This window comes from Gopherus flavomarginatus, chromosome 8, assembly GCF_025201925.1.
Source record: "Gopherus flavomarginatus isolate rGopFla2 chromosome 8, rGopFla2.mat.asm, whole genome shotgun sequence".
Classification (NCBI taxonomy): domain Eukaryota; kingdom Metazoa; phylum Chordata; order Testudines; family Testudinidae; genus Gopherus; species Gopherus flavomarginatus.
In genome coordinates this window covers 108029704-108053938 of record NC_066624.1, presented here as the reverse complement: position 1 = coordinate 108053938, position 24235 = coordinate 108029704, and the positions used below count along the sequence as shown (strand labels likewise).

Genomic DNA, 24235 nt, shown 5'->3' with positions numbered 1-24235 from the left:
CCTCATGCTACAGTTTGTGGTTCTCTCCCCTCTCATTTCTATTGCTGGGAACAGTTCTGGGAAAACCAGTTCTTCTTCGAGTGCTTGCTCATATCCATTCCAATTAGGTGTGTGCGCGCCACCTGCACGTCCATCGGAAGATTTTTACCCTTGCAACACTCGGTGGGTCGGCTGGGCGCTTCCTGGCGTGGCGCTGCTATGGCACCGAATATATACCCTTGCTGACCCATCCGCTCATCAGTTCCTTCTTACTGCCCATGTCGGTCGCTGGAACAGTGGAGCACAGCTTAGCTGATCTCCACCTCCCTAGCTTTTCACCCATTCTAATACTTATTGTGTATATAGTTTATTCTCTGTAGTTCTAGTTAATAGATTTTCGTAAACGTAGTTAGTGTATATAGTTCAGAGGGTCGGGGATTAGCCTTTTCCCTCACCCGGTGCCCAGGCCTATGCCTGGCTCACCGGGTTTCAAACCGTGCTCGGCCTGCCGCCGGCTGATGCCCACGGGAGGCCCTCACTACTCCTGCCTCAAGTGCTTGGGGGAATCCCACCTTGCAGACAAGTGCCGGATCTGCAAATCGTTCAAGCCGCGGACGAAAAAGGAGCGGGACTTTCACCTTAAGCAGCTCCTAATGGAGGCAGCCCTCACTCCTCCACCTTCGGCACCGGCTGCCGGACCGTCCGCGCTGGGGAGAAGTGCCTCATCGGCACCGGAGAGCGCCGGCACCGCGAAGACATCTCGGCACCAGCCGTCACTGGCCCAGAAACTGGCCCGGCACCGCTCCCTCTCCCCGAGTGCCAAGAAGCTCAAAGCTCCTGCGGCCCCACTATCTGCACCGCAGTCTGAGCAGCAATCTAAGTCAAGCCACCCGGCACCAGTAACTGCCACGGCACCGACAATCTCCACACCGTTGATTCCGGCCAGGCAAGAGCCGTCGAGTCCGGTGCATGACAGCTCCCCGGCACATGCCTCGGTAGAGCTTATCGTTCCCACTGCGCCAGAGACATTTGCTACGGCGAGGGAACTGATTGCATTAACGGAGCCCACCCTGCCTCCACCCCCGGCACCGCCGGTGTGGGTTATTCAATCAACAGGCAAGCCTGCCGTGGTAAGACCACCTTCCATCAGCACCACAGGCAGACAGCACTCAAGATCGAGGTCCTGCCAACGTTCTCGATCTCGTCACTGCTCCAGATCCAGGCGCCGCTCGCAGTCCCGGTACCAATCTCCTCGGTACCGGTCGTACTTGCGGCACCACTCAAGATCCCACTCACCAGACCGATACTCCAGGCACTGGTCCAGCTCCTGGCACCGTTCACACCGCAGCCGCTCTCATCATAGGGCGTCAAGATCCCGGTCAACCTCCCGGCACCACGCCGGTCGCAGGTCCCGATCACACTCTCGGTACCGGTATGGATGCTGCACGAAATACGGTACCCTAGAGACAGGGCTCATCCTCAAACAGTCTGCGCCCCACCATGGCCATCGTGGCACGCGTCTGAGTCATCGCACGCTGATGGTGCCGCCTATGCTGATTCAGAGACACATAGCCGTGTTCTCCATGAGGGCTCAAGGTCCAGACCAAGGTCCTCAACAGTGGTCCTTTTGGATGCCTTAGGCATATCACCAGGCCCAAGGCGAACCCACGGTACCATCACGTTCCGCCCTGTTGGAACATCGTGCACCGGAGGCCACTGTTAGCCGCCCCCCTCCAGCGGGTACTGATCAATCTCCTCAGGCACCGGACCCTCAGGTCCTCCCGGACCCTGACGTACCTCCTGACCAAGAGTACCTACAGGAACCACTCGTACCGGGTCTGTCGTCCTCTTCACCCGACGAGGCAGTGGCCGGTAAATCCTCATCGGGCCCACCCCCTATCAACCTCCGGGCTCACCAGGACCTTCTGAGGCGAGTCGCCTTAAATATCAATCTACAGGTGGAGGAGGTCCCCGAGGTTGAAGACTCAGTAATAGGCATACTGTCGGTGGATGCCCCAACCCGTATAGCTTTGCCATTTATCCGCTCCATCCAAGCCAAAGCGGACACAATCTGGCAATCTAGCATCTATCCCTCCTACGCCCAGAGGGGTGGAAAGAAAGTACATGGTACCCTCCAGAGGGTATGAATACTTGTATACCCACCCTCCTCCTTGCTCCCTAGTGGTTCAATGCGTCAATGAGTGAGAGCGCCATGGCCAGCAAGCCCCCGCTCCAAAATCGAGGGAGGCTAAACAGATGGACCTGTTGGGACGTAAAGTCTACTCTGCAGGGGGCCTCCAACCTAGGGTAGCAAACCAACAGGCCCTACTCAGTAGATATAATTATAACACCTGGTAGTCGGTGGGTAAGTTCACTGAACTGGTCCCACAAGACTCCCGTCAGGAATTCCAAGCCCTTCTGGAGGAAGGAAAGAAAGTGTCACGGACTTCCCTGCAGGCCTCTCTTGATGCTGCCAATTCAGCAGCCAGAATCATGGCCTCGCAGCCACGAGATCCTCCTCATCGTGATTCTGAAGTGTCAGGTCTACCTCCTGAACTGCAACACACCATCCAGGACCTGCCGTTTGAAGGCCAGGGCCTTTTCTCTCAGAAAATGGACCTTAGGCTACAGAGTCTTAAGAACAATCGAGTGATCATGTGTCCCCTTGGGATGCACACCCCATAAACCCAATGAAGGTCCTTCCGTAGCCAGCCTCAGCACCCTTACCCCCCGCCCAGACTGCGACAAAACTTTGGCAGAAGGCGCAGTCGCGGGAACCGCAGACGGCAATCTGGGTCCCAAGGCGGCCACAATACCGGTCCCGCCAAACCAGCGCTGGGCCCGAAAGCGAACTTTTGAAGGTGCGCCCGAGAGCAGAGCACCAGTCCTTCCCCAGGATCCCCTTCAGTTTTCCAACTGCCTTTCCTCCTTCCTCCCTGTGTGGTCCCAATTAACTTCGGATTGTTGGGTCCTACGCACGGTGGAATTTGGATACCACCTCCAATTTATTTTGCCCCCTCCCTCTCACCCCCCCTCCCTGTCCCTCTTCAGGGACCCCTCTCATGAGCAATTCCTCTGGCAAGAGGTTCGTACGCTCCTTTCGATCGGAGCTGTAGAGGAGGTACCGGAGGAATTAAGGGGCAGGGGATTTTACTCCCGATATTTCCTAATTCCCAAAGCAAAAGGAGGTCTTCGACCCATCCTGGACCTGTGAAGACTCAACATGTTTTTAAAGAAGTTGAAGTTCCGCATGGTATCCCTGGGGACCATTATCCCATCCTTGGATCCCGGAGACTGGTACGCTGCTCTCAACATGAAGGATGCATATTTCCACATAGCTATTTATTCCCCGCACAGACGGTACCTTCGTTTTATGGTGCAACACCAACATTTTCAATTTGCAGTCCTTCCGTTTGGCCTCTCTACGGCCCCTCGCATCTTTACAAAGTGCATGGCGGTAGTGGCCGCCTTCCTCTGTCGTCGGCAAATACATGTTTTTCCTTACCTAGACGACTGGCTTATTCAAGGGACCTCCGAGGCCCAGGTCACCAGGCACGTAGCCATCATCATGGACCTATTTGAGAGACTGGGCCTGATGATCAATCTAGAGAAGTCTACTCTAGTGCCCACTCAAAGAATAGAATTCATTGGGGCCATTCTAGACTCCAAACTCACAAAAGCCTGCCTGCCACTGCTCCGTTTTCAGGCACTAGTCTCAGTTATAAAAAGCCTCTAAACCTTTCTGATGACCTCGGCTCGCACCTGTCTGAGCCTCCTCGGTCACATGGCCGCATGTACTTTTGTAACCAAGTACGCTAAACTACTCATGCGTCCCCTTGAAACCTGGCTCGCCTCAGTGTACCGTCCAGGCAGAGATACCATAGACATGGTGGTCACCATTCCTCAGAGCATCTTAGATTCCCTCAACTGGTGGCTAACACCCTCCCTGGTTTGTGCAGGACTGCCGTTCCATCCGAGGCAGCCCTCAGTGTCCCTAATGATGGACGCGTCGTCTCTCGGCTGGGGGGCTCATCTAGACCATCGTCGCACTCAAGGCCTCTGGTCATCTCAAGAGCTAGCGTTGCACATAAACGTCCGGGAGCTGAGAGCAGTCCGCCTGGTGTGCCAGACATTCCTACAACATCTGCAAGGTCGTTGTGTTTCTGTACTTACGGACAACACAATGGCCATGCACTACATAAACAAGCAGGAGGCATCCAATTGTGGGAAATTTGCGTAGCCCACTCGATAGACCTTGTAGCATCGTTCCTCCCAGGTCCGGAACACTCTGGCAGACCATCTCAGCAGATCTTTTCGGTCTCACGAGTGGTCGCTTTGCCCGGACATTCTACATTCCATCTTCCAGAAGTGGGGCTTTCCCCACATAGACCTCTTCGCTTCCCGCGACAACAGGAAGTGCCAGAAGTTCTGCTCCTTCCAAGGTCTCGCCCTGGGCTTGATATTGGATGCCTTCCTAATCTCATGGAAGAACCAGCTGCTGTACACCTTTCCACCCTTCCCATTGGTGCATAGGGTTCTCTTAAAGCTCCGCAGGGACAGGGCTCGCCTGATCCTGATCGCCCCTGCGTGGCCCCGACAACACTGGTACACCACATTGCTGGACCACTCGATAGCCAACCCAATCCCTCTGCCCCCTCATCAGGATCTTATAACGCAGGACCACGGCAGGCTTCACCAAAGGGACACTATCTAGCAATAATCACACTCCTCTTGTGGATACTTGCCGGCACATCATGGCCAATGCACAGCCTAGAACGTTGCTAATCTCCTACACAGATACATATTGCATTAGATCAATGATACTCAGACTGAAGCTCACAAGCAGCTCTTTATGTGTCTCCTGCGGCTCTTTGCAGCAGATGATAATATTAAAACACTGTGGGATTTAATTATTAACCAATCAGGATGCTTTTACTATGTTATTAACCAGCTGTAGTTGATAAAATAATAATACTTTGTCAATCATTTTGAAGTGAGAAATATATTATATAGAAAATGAAACAATGAATTCACACTACTATGACTCTTTTGGGTATTGTTGATCACTCATTGGGCTCCTGAACCACTGAGGTCCGAGTGTCGCTGCTTTATATGAATAGCTGGACAGAGATGGCATCTTGCTGTGCTTGCATTAGAGTGCATTCCTTGCTGTATTGCTCTTGTAGGGTGAGGTGGTGGGCTCAGCAAATGCTGACTGGAGACAGGCGTGGGACGTTTTTGTCCCTTCCCCTGTGTGCAAAAGATGGAGATAATCTCTCAGAGAAAGAGATACAAGACTCTTGAATATAGTAAAGCGCGCGGGGAGGTGATATTGTGGCGTGTGGTCAGAAGGGAGATTGTAGCTTTGGCTGGTTATCTTGAAAGAGGCTCGAGGTGGAAAAGCTGGTTATCTCGGTGGAACAGAAACAAACTGATCCTTGAGTGAGCCTGTTAACAATGTAGATAAAACAAAAGCCTCAAAACTGTGTGTTTGTGTTGAGGTGTGTGTGGGGTGAATGGCAGGGTAAAACTCTGATTTATTTTTTTTTTATTTTATTTTTTTTAATGGAGAAACAATCCCTGCTCCAGTGTAGTCCTTTGCCCTCCTATCGGATGTCAAGTGTTTTTCTTGCAGAGCTATGTAAGGACGTCATCCCAAAGTCGTTTGTTGGTTTAGGTTCCGTTTAGCACGTATTTGAGCTGAGACTTGTCAAGGTTTTTTCAGGTATTTATTATAGCTGGCGGCATGACTAATCCATCATTCTCAGGGCATTGTGTCACGGCTTGTTGAGTGATGTAACTTCCAAGGTGATCGGTGTGCCATAGGTGAGAATGGGACAGGTCTGTGACAAGGATGGTTTTGCGTCACCTCCCAGTAAATGGAGGGAAAACGAATTGTGTAACGACAAAAGGCAGCATTTGGGAAAAGATAAAACATTTCACTTCTGTGATTTTCTAGCCAGGAATTTCACTTCCGAAGTTGGAGTAGTAAAAAAAAATTGCTTCTTTGCACGTCTGTAGCTCCTGCCATTTGCTGCTCTTGGAGTGCTCTGCTGATAACAAGCCTCGGAACTTCCTTCTGAGATGAGGGAGGCGTTTTCCCTCTGGGTAAAATGCTGAGACATAAAGAAGCTAATGGCCTGATGTGTCAGAGAGCTCTCCCTCATCACCTCTGAAATCAGCCCGTAAGGTTCTTGTCCAAGGTCACAGCGAGTCAGTGGCAGAGCTCAGAGTAGAACCCAGGCCCCTAACTAGCCACTGCCTACGTTATTTCACTGACTGAGCCTGTCTTCAGCTCACCTTGAAACGCGTTTACGGGCCAAACCTGGATCTTGTGGAATTATGGCCTCTCATGGAGATGCCGCAGGTCATTGGGAGCATGCTTTGCTTTTGGGTATGTCTACATCTACAATTTTGCAGCGCTGGTTGTTACAGCTGTATTAGTACAGCTGTATAGGGCCAGCGCTGCAGAGTGGCCACACTTACAGCAACCAGCGCTGCAAGTGGTGTTAGATGTGGCCACACTGCAGCGCTGTTGGGCGGCTTGCAGGGGGGTTCGGGGAACGCGAGAGCAAACCGCGGGGAAGGAGACCTGCTTGCAGGGGGGTTCGGGGAACGCGAGAGCAAACCGCGGGGAAGCAGGTCTCCTTCCCCGCGGTTTGCTCTCGCGTTCCCCGAACCCCCCTGCAAGCAGGTCTCCTTCCCCGCGGTTTGCTCTCGCGTTCCCCGAACCCCCCTGCAAGCAGGTCTCCTTCCCCGCGGTTTGCTCTCGCGTTCCCCGAACCCCCCTGCAAGCAGGTCTCCTTCCCCGCGGTTTGCTCTCGCGTTCCCCGAACCCCCCTGCAAGCAGGTCTCCTTCCCCGCGGTTTGCTCTCGCGTTCCCCGAACCCCCCTGCAAGCAGGTCTCCTTCCCCGCGGTTTGCTCCGGTGTTCCCCGAACCCCCCCGCAAGCAGGTCTCCTTCCCCGCGGTTTGCTCTCGCGTTCCCCGAACCCCCCTGCAAACCGTGGGGAAGGAGACCTGCTTGCGGGGGGATTCGGGGAACGCGAGAGCAAACCGCGGGGAAGGAGACCTGCTTGATTACTGGAGAGGCTTCCTCAGGTATGCTGGGATACCTGCTTATTCCACGGAGGTCAAGAAAAACGCTGGTGAGTGTCTACGCCTGATCACCAGCGCTGGATCCTCAACACCCGAGGTTCGACCGGGTGTATGGCCAGCACTGCAAACAGGGAGTTGCAGCGCTGGTAATGCCATGCAGATGTGTACACCTCCTAAGTTGCAGCGCTGTAACCCCCTCACCAGCGCTGCAACTTTGTGGTGTAGACAAGGCCTTTGTCCTGAAAGCACATAGCTGTGGATCTGTCTCTAGCAAGGATTTAGTTTATCTTACTACCCCATCCATATCCAGTGATAAGGGAACACTTTGTATCCTGGGAGCTCAATTCAGAGTGCAGATTTCACTTGGGTATGTAATTGTTTAAAATGGGTGCATGAAACATGCCGTGTTGGATCAGATAGTTCCACTTAGTACAGTACTTTGCCTCAAGGATCGGCCAATACCTGATGTCTCAGAAGAAGGGGAACTCGTCTTCCCTGAAATGTACCTACTTGTGCAGTGCTGTATGTAGAGGAGACGAGGTCCTTCCTGATTCCCCCAGAGATTGTCCTTAACCTGAAGCATGAGTTTTTATTACTCCCGAATTATGAATGATCTACCTCTTCTGAAAATCTAAGCACACTATTAGACTATTAGCAGTGAGTTCTCCAGGTTCGATGTATGCTATCTGGAGCTGTCTCCTTTTGTTTGTTCTGCATTTACTACCAGTTAAGTCAGTTATGGCCCCTTGTTCTTGTATAGCAGGACTTTTCGGAATTAGGCAAAGAGCAGTGAAAAGGTAGTTCCAGCCTGGAGGTGACCAGATGGAGGCATTGTGCAGCCTTTTCCAAAAACCTGCAGGGCACTTCCCAGTCAGGTGGAAGGAGCCACTCGTGTGATACGATTCTGCAGCCTTTTAAGTGGTAATTCCCTTAAGCGAACTTGGTTTGTTCCATTCACAGTGCTGTGAAGTATCAAAGATAAATTCTGTACTCTTGAAAACGATATTACCGTCTTAATGAAACTTAACGGGTAATTTTATGTTTTAACTGATCATCCGCGGAATTTGGGCCGCGGTGTGGGGACAGACGACTAGATCACTGCTATCCTCATTTTGCAGATGGGGAAGTTGCAAAGCCCTAGCTCGGTCATGGTGACACAGGGGCTCTGGTGCCTGAACTCAATGATGAAATCAATGGGAGCTTTTCCACTGACTTCAGTGGGGCCAGAATTTCACCCTTGATCTCCCAATTCCTAATGCTGTGCTTTAATCACAACACCATACTTCCTTTGACTGAGACATCTGCACGAATCCAGCCAGCATTTAGCTCCTCGTTATCATGTTGTAGTGGAATCTGGATCACAATACTGAGAAATGAAATGCTTAAGTGACTAAAATGGGATTTTTAAAATGCAATTTAGTAAATTATTACCCTGTCAGCAATGTATTTTGCAGGTACAGAAGGCAGAATGAAATAAAACAGGGTTTGGCATTAAAGAAAATGAGTCACTTTTTCTGTTGCATCATCTATAAACTTTTTTCCCTTTTCATGTATGTATGGTTGAAATTACTTGGAGGTTTTGAATTTTCACTTCAACTCTCTGCTTTTTATTATTTTCAAACACTGCTAAAAGTGACTGTAGACAGTACTGTCTTCACATTGCCTGATGTTCCATTAGTTTTGTAAATAAGCCATTCACTGAGCAATATGTAGCTAAGGAAGCTACCTGTCGAGTCTGGTTGTTTCTTGAATAGGAGGTGAGTTTGTTGCGGGGCAGGTTCCTCCAACCAACAATGGGGCAGTTGAACAGAGATCATTATGAGGAGCTGGGTTTGAAGTTTTTGTGCCCTAAGGTGACACATTTTTAAGTCCTTGGATAAGCATTCTTCTGTGTTACTGAAATCAAAATAAACTAAAAATCACATGGTACAATTACACACCTGCTGAGCTGGCACGTGGGGGGGTGCTTTTTTCTTTGTTTTTTGTTTTAAGGAGACTTATTATCCGTGCATGTCTCTGCCCAGTTTATAGGAGTGGGTAATACACAAATTCATAATGGAATACAACGCTTCAGGGTACCTAGCTAACTCTTCTTTTCTTTTACTATTATTCTGTCTGTTCACTGTTTAACCTATTTCAAGTGGTCAGGTTCTCCACATTGTAGAAAAGATTTTGATTAATAGGAAGATGTTTTCAAAGTTACTTCTGTTTAAGTTCTACCATGCCAGTAATGTAGCTTACCAGGTTTAGCAGAAGGATCTGCTGTGGCTGTGTTGTTTGAGGCTATAAACTTTTGTATGTAGAGGTAGAGAATTGCCAATGGTTCACTATGCTCCTTTACAGTAGCGTATGTAGTGCAGTCATGTAATACCCAGCCTGCTGTCCCTGAATGATTGTAAGTCACTAGTGTTTCCTGAGGTCATCATCAGTTAGAGGGAGCTTCTGTTACCACAGTGTCTCTGTGCTTTGTGAAAGCTGGGTAAAATAAACTAACGATGACAGTAAACGCTGCGAGAGTGGCCAGATGAAAATACTGTGTATAAATGGGATTTCCATCGCTGTCAAGGGTATGCACTAGAGCCAATTACCTGAAGCAACGGTTTTCAACATGCCAATGCTGACAAGATGATCTATGGGCAGTCTTTTTTTTTTATGACGACGAAATCCAGCTCTGATGTTAAGTTCAAAGAGCTGACCCCAAATACCCACATCCTTCACCTTCATGAGAAACAGCTACTCCTTGTCATGAACTTGATGTCCCTTCCCACTTACGATTTGAAGCTATTGTCTCATGTAGAACATGAAAGCAAATAAGTGAACTTTTTCTCCTGTCATATGTTGTTCGTGCCCAGAAAGACCCAACAGAGCAACATCGGCTAAACTTACCCCTTTAATAAAACTGCCAACAGAACCCTACATCTTTTGACTGAATCCTTCCATTTGGTGGATTTCTTGGACTGTTGTTGACTAGGACCCCTGGCAGGCAGTCCTGTGTTTATCCAGGCTATGATTGTTCAGTAGATCTGTGGCTGTCTTTATGCCAGACATAGAGAATTCACATTTTGCAAAACAGCCACTAGCTTTCAATCTTCATCAAAGTGCAGTTTGGGGTAAAGACTTAAGGCAGGCCAAGAACTAGGAGCTACGTACAGGGAGATTCTAAAAACCCATTAGTGCTGAACCCACCTTCTTTTGTCAGTGTTCCCATTATAAACCTTTGCCTGATTTTCAGACATGCTGAGCACTGGCAGTTCCTGTTGAAGTCAGTGTGCTCCGGCCCCTTATTTTTAAGAGGGTAAAAATCTGCCACTAGACTGAAGATGCACGGTGCATGCTCAGTGTTGCCTATAGTTTTAGGTGGAATGTTCTGTGCTGTGTTCGTTGATGCTGGAATTTATGGACATGGACGTTAAAGATGGAAAGGGGCTTGATCATAAGAACATAAGAACTTATCAAGCAGTTTCTTACCTTTTCCCGGTCACCAATAGGAACCAGGGCAGGTCTGTTACCTACAATGTATTTGCGAGTGTGTTGTCACTAAATCTTTGTAACTTCAGGGATTCATACAGAGATGAGCTGTGTGCTCCCTGAGATTATCTCAGTGAGTTTCACCCAAGCAAGGAGCAGCAGCAGGTATATGTGGAGTGTGGGTAGGAAGGTTGCCTTCGGGCCTGCACCTGATTAGTCACTCCCTAGAGCTTTATACACTGAAAAACAGAGCCCGCAGAGACCTTGCACAGAGCTTTGCTGTGTGCCCCACAGTACACTGGGGTATAGTTCAGTAGGCTAAAGAGCTGCACCCGATTACATACAAGTCATCATGCAAAATGACTCACATGATTATCTTTAATCTCATCTTCAGGTGTTTCTTTTCATTATAGTCAACAAGATAACCTGCTGGTTATTGCTCTTGCTGTAATTGGGTTTTACTTTAAAGAGCTGAAGTGTCTCTTGCTAGGAAGAAATCCTGGGGTGTGAGATGCCCCCTAGTGCAGATATGATAGCATAGCTCTGCTCTACCATAACCTGCTCTGTCTCTCTGCTCCATAGGTTAATAGCTCACGTTGCGTGGGTAGATGGCTGTGAAATAACTGAAACTGGTGAATCCTAGCAGGGGCCTTCATTCTTCTGTTTTAAATGAGAAACTCAGCTCGGGCTCAGTTTATGGAAAGCAGCATGAGGGTTGATTAAAAAAAGAAAAAGCCCTTTCGAAAAGCAATTTGCTTCTCCTTTCTGCAAGCAGGGCTTCCAGACGAGCTCAGTAAATGCTACAGTACAGTCACTAGGACTGGAAAAAAATCTCAAGTGAAGTAACACGGTGGCTGTGGTAAACATGAACCGAGGCCTTTGGAAGTAGCTAATGGCATCTCCCCAAAGAGTCTCCTTTCTCCCACCGCGTTCTGTGCCAGCATTGAGCACTTCCAGCCCTGGCGTCTAGTGGAGGAAAGCATCATTTGGCTCCCTTTGGATTTCATTACTCTTCCTTCACTGCCTCTCTCCCTCCCTCCCTCGCAGCAAAAGCCTTTCCAGTTGTAAAGAAGTGAATTAACTCCCAGGCCTTTTGAAGCCCTTCATGTCAGTGATAGATGAGGCAGCTTTCTATAACTTCAAAGAAGCAAATTCTGCTAGTGAATGCAGGCCAGAGGAGTTGAAAAGTCCAAGCGGAATAGGGAGGCACGTGGTGTGACCCAGCTGTCAAATGGGGCATCCTGGAGACTACCCCTGCTGGTGCCATGGAAAGGCTGGAACAATGCCCCTCTCAGTAAATTGAGTATCCTGAATGCCCATTTTTTGTCCTGTTTTCAATGGACTTGGGCACATCACTTAACGTACAGCAGCCATTTGTGCTGGATTCACAGAGCCTGAAAGGCTTTGAGAGGGTGCTCTCTACCCTGCATAATGGATCGTTAGCACATTGGCATTTGGGAGATCTCGTTTCAGGCGTCCATAGCTAATCATATTAAAGGTGACCTCTTGGGCAGCGCTTTCCATTGTTGCCATATGTTTTGTCCAGTGCTTGAGTGATGTGCATTGGAATGTGTTCATGCAGCAGCTAATTTAATCACCAGACTTAACCTCCTCCCCTTTTCTACACTTCCAGAATTTATTAGCTCCCTTCTAACTCTCCAGGCATTGTTTCTGTCTCCCTCATAAGGAGCTTGGGAGATATTGGTTGTATTTATTTTGCAGGGTGTCTTTCAAAAATCAGAAGAGCAAATTAAGGCTGCGTTGGTAGGATCATGTTGGTTCTATTCTCTTGTGAGTGTTGTCTTGAGTGTCTTTTCATGGAGAAATTAGGGATTGGGCTCGAGGGTTTTAGAAAACCAAACCACTATGAATGGAAACATGACTGAGAAGCTGAACATCTCCTGTAATTTAATTTTTTAAAATAAATAACTAATTTTGAGAGCTTTGAGGGTCTCTGTAAAGTGTTGTGTTGGCTTCTGCTCTTTAAAACTTAGCCCTTAATAAGGACAACTCCAAATCAAGGGCTGACCAGAGGGGAAAAACTATACAGTTCCCCCAAATTCATAAAATTGGCTAGTTGCAAGGCTCGATCGAATAAGGCAAGTTTTCTGTGAAAAAGAGAAGACTCTGCTTCAGCTGGCTTGGTCTACAAAAGTCAGGCATCTGTAGGGAAAGATACTTTTCGGAATCTACAGTGAGGATTGTTTCAAAAGACGCATCCAGCTAATGTTTTCATCACTGCCCCAATGGACTTTACAGCACGGGGATGCATATTAAAAACAGGAATTTGAAATTTCAATTGTCCTATGACTATCTTTTTGGGAGTGGGTGGAGGTTAGAGCTGGAAGAGAATGATTAGATTTTATGATGATACATGATCAGGTTGCTAGTGTACTATGTTCCCAAAAGGAGGAAATCTTGTAATTTTCTTACACTTGCTGAAGCAGGCTGTTTAGTAAATACCTCATGCTTTGGTTCAGTTTTTAGATTCCCGTTCTTGTACCCACAAGTCTGAATAGCAGAATAAATCCCTGATGTCTTTGGAACTTAAAACATGGTTTGTACACATCTGAGCTTCCTGATCCTGTGTGTGTTTGTGTTGTGGTTTAGATTTGGTAGGGAGAAGGAATAATGACAAAAGTTCATAGATTTGTGACTGGTTTTAAAAATACTGTTTTACATTTTATGTACCTTCATATCGCAAAAACGCAATACTACTTGCAAACCATAACCACAAAACATGTCAAGCCCCTTATGCATGTTAAATAACAATGTCAAATAAAGAGTTATAAACAGCCTGCTGTGCATGGATGCTGGAAGAACCTCATGGATCATACCCCACCCACTACAAACCCATGGTTGACAATGGCTCTGCAGGTTCAGACATTGTTTTGGCCATATAAAAATACCGCCTTACTTTTTTTTTTTTATTGCACCTTTTCCTACTGAAGGATCCCAGAGCCCCTTTCAAATAAGTACATGGAGACATTGCTTCATTGCTGAAATGCAGCCCTTGTAGAATGGAACACCGAAGCCAGTCTGGCATCTAGCGTACTGTTACAGCAGTGTCAGAAGGACCACACCCTGCAATCTTGTGAAAAGTGTTATGTTGTCTGTGATCACGCAGAGAAGACAGGTCCTCACAGTTCATAACAACCCCATACAATAAGGTGCATGGTATTCAAAATATCGATCTGGGAAGGATGAAAGGTTGAGTAAGCCATGCTGGAATCTGGACTTTATGGCTCCAGGGACTCTAGACATTTCACACCGTATTCCCCAGTGTCTGTAAAAGAGTGGGATGGAATTTAAACAGAAATTAGTGTGCATTATAAATAGGGTATTTTTATAAATAGGGAATATTTCCAACTCCAGTTTAATGGTCAGCAAAAAACAATTTAGAAAGGCTGTTGTGATTGTGTTTGTTACTTGGCAGAGCCCTTATCATGTCAGTACAGCACTGTCCATGTTTTCATGTCTTTATCTCTTGGATGGAAAATAATGAGCTTTGATCTGTCTTCAGATGTAACTCCACAAATGTCTCTAAGGCATGAGACAGTGCCTGGATTCCAGACTGATCTGTGAGCTTCATTAACATCTTAGCAGTGGAAAACAGTTAACATGAACAAACCTAAGAAAATAGGATTTGCCTTATTTGATCAGACCCTAGGTCCATTCACGCCCTGTATCCTCCCTGCACCAGTGGTCACTAATGAGCACATTAAGGAGAAACAAAAACTGTTCATAATGCCAGGGTTACATTGGGGGCCCGATTTAAACGCTTGAATGTATAGAACCTGCCTATCCGTTCATTCTCGGCCCCTGGAAAATACAAATGTCGGTTATGATTGTGTCAAATAACAGGAACAGCAAAGTCCACCCCACCACCTTCAGCCACACACAATACACAGAAAAAATCCCTACCTGTCAAGCTCCACCCATCACCTGCAAAAACCATAATAGAGGAGCTTTGCACAGGGCTCTTCAAGTGCCTCTCGCCACAGAATTTGACATAGATTAAAAGTCAAATCAATCGCTCCTATTATGTTTTATCAGTTAGCAGCAACAGTGGCGTATGAGATGCAGTACAGACTGGCAAGAAGGCTAGTTCCTTTCCCTGCCCTGAAGATCGGGGAATGCCTTAAACAAAGGCAAGGGGACAGGATGTAAGAAAAGCAAAAGGATCGAGGAGTGAAGTTGGACGTGCATCTCGTTAGTGCCAGCCTTTTTTTTTTTTTAAATGTGGCATTTCCTAGGGATGTTATGCTCTTATTGTAAAAAGCAACAGAGTCCTGTGACACCTTATAGACTAACAGATGTATTGGAGCATGAGCTTTTGTGGGAAAGAGAGATCGAAGGACCCCATTTCTATGGGCTTTTCACACAGCAACTGGAGAGAGGAAAGATGCTTCACTGCAATTTGTTAAACTACAAGCATTGGCAGAAGGGCTTGGGACAGGAGCAGAAGCAATACCAGGAAGTGATTAAAACTCCTTTCAGACAGTGGATTGGATTTCAAGGGTTGCCCCTTTGTCCAGGTGTGAATGAATCTCTGTAGCCTGTAACTCCTTGGCTCAGGTCCATAGACACAGGATGTGATGGTGGCACCTGAAATGGCTGAATGATGCAAAACAAATAAAACCCAAGGCTAATTGTGCTTTTTGAGCCCTTTGTAGGCAGAAGTGAGTAGGAAGGAACCTTTACCCCACTGAAGGTATCAAGGCTTTGAATACAGGTTTGTGAATGAAAAGGAAATGAACTTTTAAAATAAATCAAAAACTTTGTTCTGTGGTTTATTTGTCCTAAGTCACGTCTCTGCATCATAAATGAAGGGCTTGGCCTGGGGTTTTTTCTGTTGGATACTTGTGATTGGGATCTGTCATTTTACAAGCAGCCACTTCTGAATGCCTTTGTCCTGCGAAAAAGTTAGCTTGTTCTAGGTTCCTTTGATTGTTTGGTTTCAACAGTTGCTCATTCCTTCCTGTTCCTGCTTTGTATTTTGGCTGATGGGCTCAGTGTTGCTAAGATTTCGGTGGTGGGTGGCTTTATTTATGTGTGGGGTTGGGAGTAGGAGCGAGTCGTGGCAAACGCCCTCTCTCCCTCCTCCTGTCTGAGGGGCTGATGGCAGGGACTGGTTCACTGTCCTGCTTCCATCCATGCCTTGCAGGAAGAAACAGGAAAGCAGGACTGTGAGCACAGATGCAGAAATACCTGTGCTTCGTGTTTCTCTCTGTGAATGTCAACTAGAAATGTAGGCGAATGGGGACGACTGAAAACTATGGGGGTTTGCTTGAAGAGGCAAAAGGGCAAACGTGAGGTGAGCACCCAAGGCCTGCGGAACAGCAAATCTGTCCCTGGACTCTGAGCTTGGTCAGGGGTGCCCCCTTTCCTTAAAGGCACAAAGAAGGGCCTCGTAAAGGCCATTGATCTCGCAACGAGCTTTCCTGGCTAGGGTCCTTCGATCACTCTCTTACTAGACACGTTCTGGCCGCCTTAAGGGCTTCAGGAGAAAGGCACAACCTGAGCGAAGCAGAATCTCTGCTAGAGATCACTCTCCTGAAGTTTCTAACTGCAGTGCAGTAGGAAAGCACTCTGGAGAGAGGAGATGCACCGCATTCAATGTAAGTTTCTTTAAGTGAAAACACAGCTGTGAGGTTTACAGACTGCGCTTCTTTTAGGGATCGTTCAGTCTGACCGGCCAGCATCACTACAGACTTTCCAGCTCTGATGAATTGAGAAATCCATTCTGAACGAGATTGAGTTTGATGGCCCTGTGTGCAGGCAGATGGATGTATTTTTAAAGGACAAGGTGCCAGAAAGCTCCACAATTACGTTACTGGAGCAAGGCTCATTTTTTGTGGTTTGAAAAGTGGAGTGTCAGGACTTCAGGGCTTTTTTTCCAGGTCAAAACTGAAGCTTGGGCGGGGCATCAAAACCTGCTTGTTCACAAAAAACTCTCTGGAGCTTGTCTTAGAGTGAGAAACCTTTGTTCCTAGAGAGAGGTTCAGTACCAGATCTTGGACTTACCTGATAACAGGGCAATACTGAAGTCACCTCTTTCTTGTTGATAAAAGCAAGGCCCAGGGAGGGACATGCAGCGGCAACGCTGGCAGAATTGATCACGAGCCAAAACGTTCGGGAGACTCTGTTCTGTTCTTTTTCACAGAACCTTCGAATCCATGACGTTTCTGTGCCTTTCAGACCACGTTCTGCTCCTCAGGCTCTCGCTCAGGGGAATCCTGAGCATCCCCACCGATTGCAATGGAGCTGCTTGCAAACTAGGCTCCTACTCAATGGAACTAAGCGTGGCAGAATCTGCCCCGTAAATTGCTCCAGGGCTGGGAAACTTGAAACGTTTGACCTGCTTATTTAAGCTGAATTGATACTACATCTTTGGTGTGGGGTGTGCATCTGAAAACCTCCCCACTCTGTCAGATGACAGAAGGTCTCTGGTGAGAGCCAAGGACTGGGAACAAAGAGGAACCAAGCCAAACCATTTCTCAAGGGGTGCAAACATTCGCCCAGTCAAGGCAATATAGGTCCTGGCAAAGTGTCAGAAGCCGGAAGGCTGCTCCTTCCTAACACTTAATCCTGATTTGAGCTGTCTGGCTCTGTCACATGCCTGGGCTTGTAGTTGCTGCAAGTCTAAACCTTTTGCTTAAAAATGGGGACAGCTGCTGGCTGAATTGTCAAAACCACAGCGAGTCGTGGGGTCTTTGGGCCAGGGACAAAGGGAAAGCTCCTGGCGGGGGATAGGGGACCCCGAATTATGCTCTTCCTCCAAAGACCCTTGTGGGCCCCTACAGTGGCACAGAACCACCAGACCGCAAGGCCCCCTACACCTTCAGCGGCCCTCACCTGCCTGTAGCCAGGTGTGGAGCTGGCAAAGCCAGCTTTGAGACTCCATCAATGGGTCTACTGCACCGTGAGCATCCCCTGGGGAGGCCTGTTCCCTCTCTGGTGCAAAGGGGCTTCAGTACAGGAGCGAATTCCCCTGTGTGAGCAAATTGGAATGAGTCAGGAACCTGCCTGAAAACAGGAGCTGATATCCCCCCATCCCCATGAATTCAGCTTTGTTTCTGCCAGGTTCTGCTAGTGCACTAGAGGGAGTGGTCCCCCATATGGATGGTGTGAACAGAAGAGTCACGCTGCCCGTTAATACACAGCTCCAGTATTGCAGCACCCAAATGCCCCAGTCAGGACCCGGGGTCCCCGTTGTGCTGAACTTTGTAACGGTGCAGATAGAAGCAGTCCCTGCCCAGAATGCTGGAGGGATGCCTGTCTGGGTGGGCAGTAGGAAGAACTGGAAGTCGTTGGTCCAAGAGAAAATGCCCCTGCCCTGCCTGTGAGTGGAGAGCAGACAATTCGGGGGGGCAGGGTGAGAGCTGGGAACGTGGAGTTGTAAAATAATAATAAAACCTAGCCTTTGTATAAGCTTTTCAGCCCTCCATCTCCAAGCACTTTGCAAAGAGGGTGAGTATCACTTTCCCGTTTCACAGGTCAGACAACAAGTGCATGGAGGGAAGTGACTTCCTCAAGGCCAACAGCAGAGCCCCAGGACCCAGTCGTACCCAGCTCTCCTTAATCTCAGTCCATTGCCCTGTCCATTGGGCAGCACTGCCTCTCGTTGAAGTGCAGAACTCTGTTCTTGTCTCTGCCTGAACTTATCTTCCTCCTGCTCTTTGTTCTAATCCTTTCTGGCCTGGGATGCACGTTGAGGCTTTAATCATTTATATGGCGTTTTGAGATCTTCTGATGGAAGGCAGTGCAGGAATCGAAGAACATCCCCTTTCTGCACTGACTGTTTTCCCCTCCAGGATGACAGAAATAGAGAGCAGGGGAGTATTTAACAATCCAGGGAGCTGTGGTGTTGCACAAGTGGGTTTTGCAGAGATAGAGTGGGCTAGGTGGTTCAGAATCAGTGTGATGTGCCTCTGTGGAGAATGGTGTTGATCAGCTAGATCTCATCCATCTCTGGCTTCTATGAACCACCGCTTGACTTTTGTCTGGGGCTTACAATTGTTTCTGACAGCTCTTATTCACATACCTCCCTACCCCTCCGACATCTTCATTATTGATGAGGCTAGTTTGATAGGTAAGTTTCTGTTCTCAGTAATGGCACATTCCAGCTCTCTTTCTCACGGAATTCGCCCACATGGCGGGAAGAGGGTTTCTTTGTGTGGAGAGCGATTGAACTGGACACGGTTCTTTATTAGTCCATGGATTTCAAGGGTGTGCTAGCTGAAGGGGGCAGTGCAAGCCAAATCGCACAAGAACACAGAAGGGTGAGACATTTGCTAATGCTCTCCTCCTTCCCCCAGTGCGCCGGAAGGCATGTGATAAAACCAAGAGATTGAAAATGCGTAATCCAGAAATAGCCTGCTGTGAAGAGGTCTTGGTCACCATGACAGGGTCGCACTGAACTTGTAGGAAACATTCCCCCCAGCACAAAGTCAGCAGGCTTTTATTTGGAGATGGGTGGCCTTTCTGTGTTTTGTGTCCATTTGTTCGTCGGTTGCGCTGCAAATCTCTGGGTGCTGACGAGGAGCGGGATGGGGGGAGCAGATTCAGAGAGCCGCGGCTGTTTGAGCAATGCTGTCAAATGGACAAAGAGTGGAGGCATTGCAACAGCTCGTTTGGGTTCTGTACTGTGAATGTCCAGTGACATCTCTGCAGTTGTGGAGCAAATCGAATGGGATGAATGATAATGCAGATAAACTGCTCAGGGAAATTTACTGTACTAGTGAATCCCCCCAACTTCCCATTTGACTTTCTTAATTCAGTTAATCAATAGAATTCCTACTATTTAGTTAATGGGTTTTGGGCAGGAGTGAATGGAGAAGATGGTTATATAGGATGAAACAGTAAGGATGGTGTTGTCTGGTGGTCAGGGATCTTCATAGGGACTAGAAGAAAGGATGTGTGAGTTTTATTTCCAACTCTGCCACTGCCTCTCTGTGTCGTTGGGCAAGTCACTGAACTTGGTTTACCAGTGCTTCAGTTTGCCAGTCTGAGAAATAGGTACTCTGATACTCTAGGTGGATTTTGTGAGCTATTTTGGCATGTCCGCTGAATTATATACGTAAGTGGAGGTATCAAAAGTCCAACTCTGCTCTAAACTAAGCCCTCTCCCACATTGTTGGCTATTTTACTCTGACAGTCTGTGTCTGAGTCTGCATGAGCAGACATAGTTCATGCAGCTGGTTCTCTGAGGCGTGCGTTAGGAAGTACTTGTAGATTTGCTGTAGCGGTGAGAAGAGCTAAAGACGTACAGGTGGGATTTTCAGAAGCACCTACATGACTGGAAGCACGAGTCCCACTGGAAGTTGATGGGACTGTCTGATACGATCTCCCACTAAAAGTCAGCGGGGTTTGTGCTCCTGCCTCCTGTTATAGATTTGTCTCTTTAGAATGATTTAAATGGAGATGGAAAGCCAGTAATCCAGCATTGATGTCCTCATGAGCAGCATAATGCAGTCCACTAAGGCTATACTCGCACACAATTTTTGAGACAGTTTGCATCCCACAGTGCTCAGCTGGTTCTTCTAGCCCTGTTGAATCTCTTAGCTTTTCTCCAGTCTTATTTTTGGCTTTCTGCCCACGCCTACTCCCCCACAAACACCAGAACTTAGCCAGAATCCAGTGTGAACCCCCCTTATGCTCGCACACAACTCCCCATCAAGGGCTTGGCCAGAGCATTATTGCTACAGATGCAGAAGTAGACACGGCCCTTGTTGTTGGCAGTGGTGACCACCTGGAAAGTGCAGAGCAGCCTGGCCCTTATCCTCTCTCTCTGCCCTCTGACAATGCTCCTTGTTTGGCTACTGCTGCATTCTAGCCTCTAGCAAGTGCTGCTGCAAGAGGTCAGCGGAGGAGCCATTCTCTTTCCATGCCTGCTTTAGCATGCATCTACCATCAGCTGTTCTGGCTAAGGGGTGAGCTGTGGGTACCTGGGATCTCTCTCTCTGGGCATTTCTTTCAAGTGACTGCACTTCTCTCAGAGTGGAATCCCGCAATCCACTCCACTTCTGTCTGGATGACTGGATTACAGCACCCCCCATTGTCTAACAATATCGCCTCCAGCTGAGCGGGGCTCCTGGTGCAGAGTCCTCTCTGGGAGCTCCGACCAGCTGGGAAATGCAGTGACAGAGAACAGCTTCTTCCAAAGAGTATCCGTTATTTAGTCACAGTAACACCAGAAGCAGAGAGGAAAGGGTTAAACGTAACAAAAGCCTAAATGCATATCGCCATACTTAGCCTGTCCTGGCCAGGTTAGGGAGGTCCCCCTTGACGCAGCACCCCCACGCACTGGGGTGCACTCCTACAACTGCTGGCTTGGACTGTCTAGGGCTCTCCCCCATACCTGGTAGCGTAGTTAGCCGCTGGCTTTCCCCTGGAGTGACCAGAAATCTGTGTGTCTGTCTGTGTCCCAGGAAAACAAGGTGGTTTCTTTTCCCAAACTTTTCTCTTCTCTTCCTTCCTTGTCTCTGTGAGTGGAGCCTGTTCCCGGCAGTGCGTCTTGCTGGAGAAAAGGAGGTTAGTTGTGCAGCACTAGAGAGGCTGATTTAGTTTGCCAGAATCGTGACAGGGCAACATGTGAGCCCTGAGGGTAGTTTAGTTCTCATGGCAGTCGGTCCAAGGCTAACATGGACAGACTTCATAACGGTGTCAGTGAGTGCCCGTTGGATTTGGTTTGTCAAGGCTGATTGAAATCAGACGTACAGTTTTGCACCTTGCTGTATTCCCTTAGTATAAACCTGAAATGTGATTTATTGCCTCTTTTCCAGATTCTCCAGGGTTTGTGTGGCCAGGGAGAGCTGGTATTAGTTTGGCTCAGGATATGGATTCCCCCAGGGCCTAAATGTTTTACAAAGGCCGGAAAGGTTTGGTTAAACCGGCCATTTCTCATCTGGCAGCTCCCAACTCCTTACTCAGTCCACTACGCTCTAGTTGTTCCACAGGTGAGTCTTAGAAATTTGCTACTAGAAGTAAGATAACTGTGTCCCTAAGAAGGTAGCTACTCACAGGAAATAGGAGTATATGGAACATGGCATTTCGTCCATCAGTGGCTATTAACCAGGATGGGCAGGAATAGTGTCCCTAGCCGCTGTTTGCCAGAAGCTGGGAATGGGCAAGAGTGGATGGAACACTTGATGATGACCTGTTCTGTTCATTCCTTCTGGGGCACCTGTCGCTGGCCACTGTCAGAAAACAGGATGCTGGTCTTAGATGGACCTTTGGTCTAACCCAGTGTGGCTTTTCTTATGTTCTTGTGGCACTTATTACCTGGATTGACACAAAATAAGGATGTGTTTATTTACCGGTAAGTCCAAGGAGTGTGCATGGGATAGCGATGTGCACAGTAAATAACTGAGGGGGAGTGTATTTCAGTCACCTGGCAGGGAACTGCAAGACATGCAGCAGTTCTGGTGGATTAGATCTCAGCCTTGTATTTAATTCTCTATTCAGGATCAGTGATGACTGAGTTTTCAGCAGCTTCAGTTTTATTTGTGCAAGAGCACACTGTGTTACTTTGTATTCGTTATCCTGTCGAGAAGGAAAAATCTGTACAACAGCTAATGATCCAGAACATCGGTTGTGTTAACAGTCTACTGGTAAAAAATGATTTATTACAGTGTTTTCTCCCTAATAGGCAGTTAATTTCCGTTAGCAGTTTCCTTGGAGTTCATAAGCCAGAGGAATTTGTAAATAAATGCAGTGGCTTAGCAGTGGGCTCTTCATCTCCCTGCATTTAAAAAGAACAGACCCACTCACTTCAGATTCTGTGGGTCAAGCCTCTATAAAAGAGATGGGCTCCCCAATTCATTTCAAGTGTCCTTCAGCATCCAGGTGTTCATGGGCCCCTTTCTTTAATATTACTTCGTTCACCTTAGTTCAAAACTAAAGCAGCCCTACCTGGGATTAGATTTCTAAACATAGTTACGCACCAAATTCCTATTGGTTTCAGTGGGAGTTTGGTGCCCAAATACCTTTTAAAAATCTGGGCCCTGGTACATAAATACCATCACTGCTTTCTCCAAAGTACACTGCCTGTTCTGTCCACAGTGCACAATACACATCGGGGTCTCCAAACTTTGCCGGGCTGGGGAAACACGTGTGATTTGCCAGGAGCATGAGGGCTGCACCTAACTGTTGTAAATAGAGCCGAATGCTGCCACCCACCTCTTGGGTATAGCATGTGATGATTCCTCTTGATCAGAGCCGCCTCCACTTCGATCAAGAGGGACCCCCGGACAGCTGAAGCCACACCTCCGTATTTGAAAGGTCAGCCCCATTCTGCTTTCTGGTAGCTTAGGTTGTAGAGACATTCTCACTAATCAGTTCTCCCTGCAGAACTCCTTTTGTTCCGACTGCTGTCGAAACAGGATTCGTTTTTTCCCCCTTAAATAAAACTGAACTAGGTTACATATGAAATCTTAAAACTCTTACCGAATCCCATCTTGGACTTGCAATGGAAGCAGCGTTCCAGGTCACATCCTAGCCTCCTGCTGGACACTGGTCCAAACTACAAACCCTCCTAACAGCTCTTTAATAACTCTGCCCAGAAGGAAAAATCTGTCACCTTTCCCTCTGTGGTTTCTCCTCTGTTCTAATGCACTGGAGGAATGAAATGAAGCCGGGAAGGCTTTCAGAGAAAGAGGCTCGTGGGAACTACAGCTGCTGATGGAGAACACTCATTTCTTTAGTGTCTGAGGAGAACCGCAATAGCTTTGGTGAAGGGATGTGTGTGTGGGTGGGTTTGGAGGGGTGAACCGTTATGACCCATACATTTCAGAGGAACCACAAACACTTTATAGTAACAAAGGGTGGAAAAAGAGAGAGCTTTTCTGCAATGCATGTGACTTTTCGCTGAGGTTTGGAACCCCATGTTATATTCCAGGCCACAGTGTTTGCGTGTCAGTCTTGGTGAGCTTGCTTTCTCCCACAAGTCTTTCATGAAGTTGCTGTAGTGAGTGAGAACTCGGCCTAAATGTGCTTTTCTTTTCTTTTCTTTTTTTCCCCCTTTGCAGCTGAAGCTCTCGTTTACATTGGACAAGGAAAGCGGGATGCCTCAAGGCTGTTATATCTATCAGTATCGGGACAGCAACAAGTAAGTCCCGCAGATGATTGCACACAGGGCAGATAGGAAGGGGCACCGAAAGGAAAATGTCACTGTTCACATGCCCCACATTCCCTTTCATTGACAGAAGGATCAGAACTGCTTGTACTATTTAAATGTAGATTACAGTAGCTTTAAGCCTAGCCCTAAGATGGAGAGTGACTTGTAGAGGCCTCATGCACAAATGTGTCAGGCAAAAGTGAGGCCAGATCTTCCAAAGTGCACAGCACCCACATTCTCAGATCTGCAGTTATCTACATAGCTGCTAACAGCTGCTGGGCATGCTCGAAAATCTGCCCTGTGCTCTCCAGTTAAGGAGTGTTTGCTCTGAAGTTCTGGATACTTTGCTGGGGTGGGGTGATTCTGATGGCATGGAGGTAACGCCTCATCTCCTTCCCACCACCTTGCTCTTGCTCTGCTCAAACGCACGTGCAGATTCACTTTGTGGCTTGCCATTGTCCTCCCTGAAATCCAAGTGTAACCATGCACTCTGTTTTTACAAGACACCTCATGATATCCAAACGGGAGCAGAGTCTCCTCAATTCCTAGGTATTCCTGCATATTTTTACTG

The 24235-nt window shown here is 47.8% G+C and overlaps 1 protein-coding gene across 4 annotated transcripts in view; it reads left to right on the top strand.

Moving 5' to 3' along the window:
- The window catches only part of DIS3L2 (DIS3 like 3'-5' exoribonuclease 2), a 299945-nt gene that overhangs the window by 200947 nt on the left and 74763 nt on the right, over positions 1-24235 (top strand). For all 4 annotated transcript variants that reach the window (XM_050963773.1, XM_050963771.1, XM_050963772.1 and 1 more), the window contains one exon: positions 23576-23655. In XM_050963773.1, coding sequence (XP_050819730.1) covers positions 23576-23655 — 80 coding nt within the window. The remainder of the gene's footprint in view (positions 1-23575; positions 23656-24235) is intronic.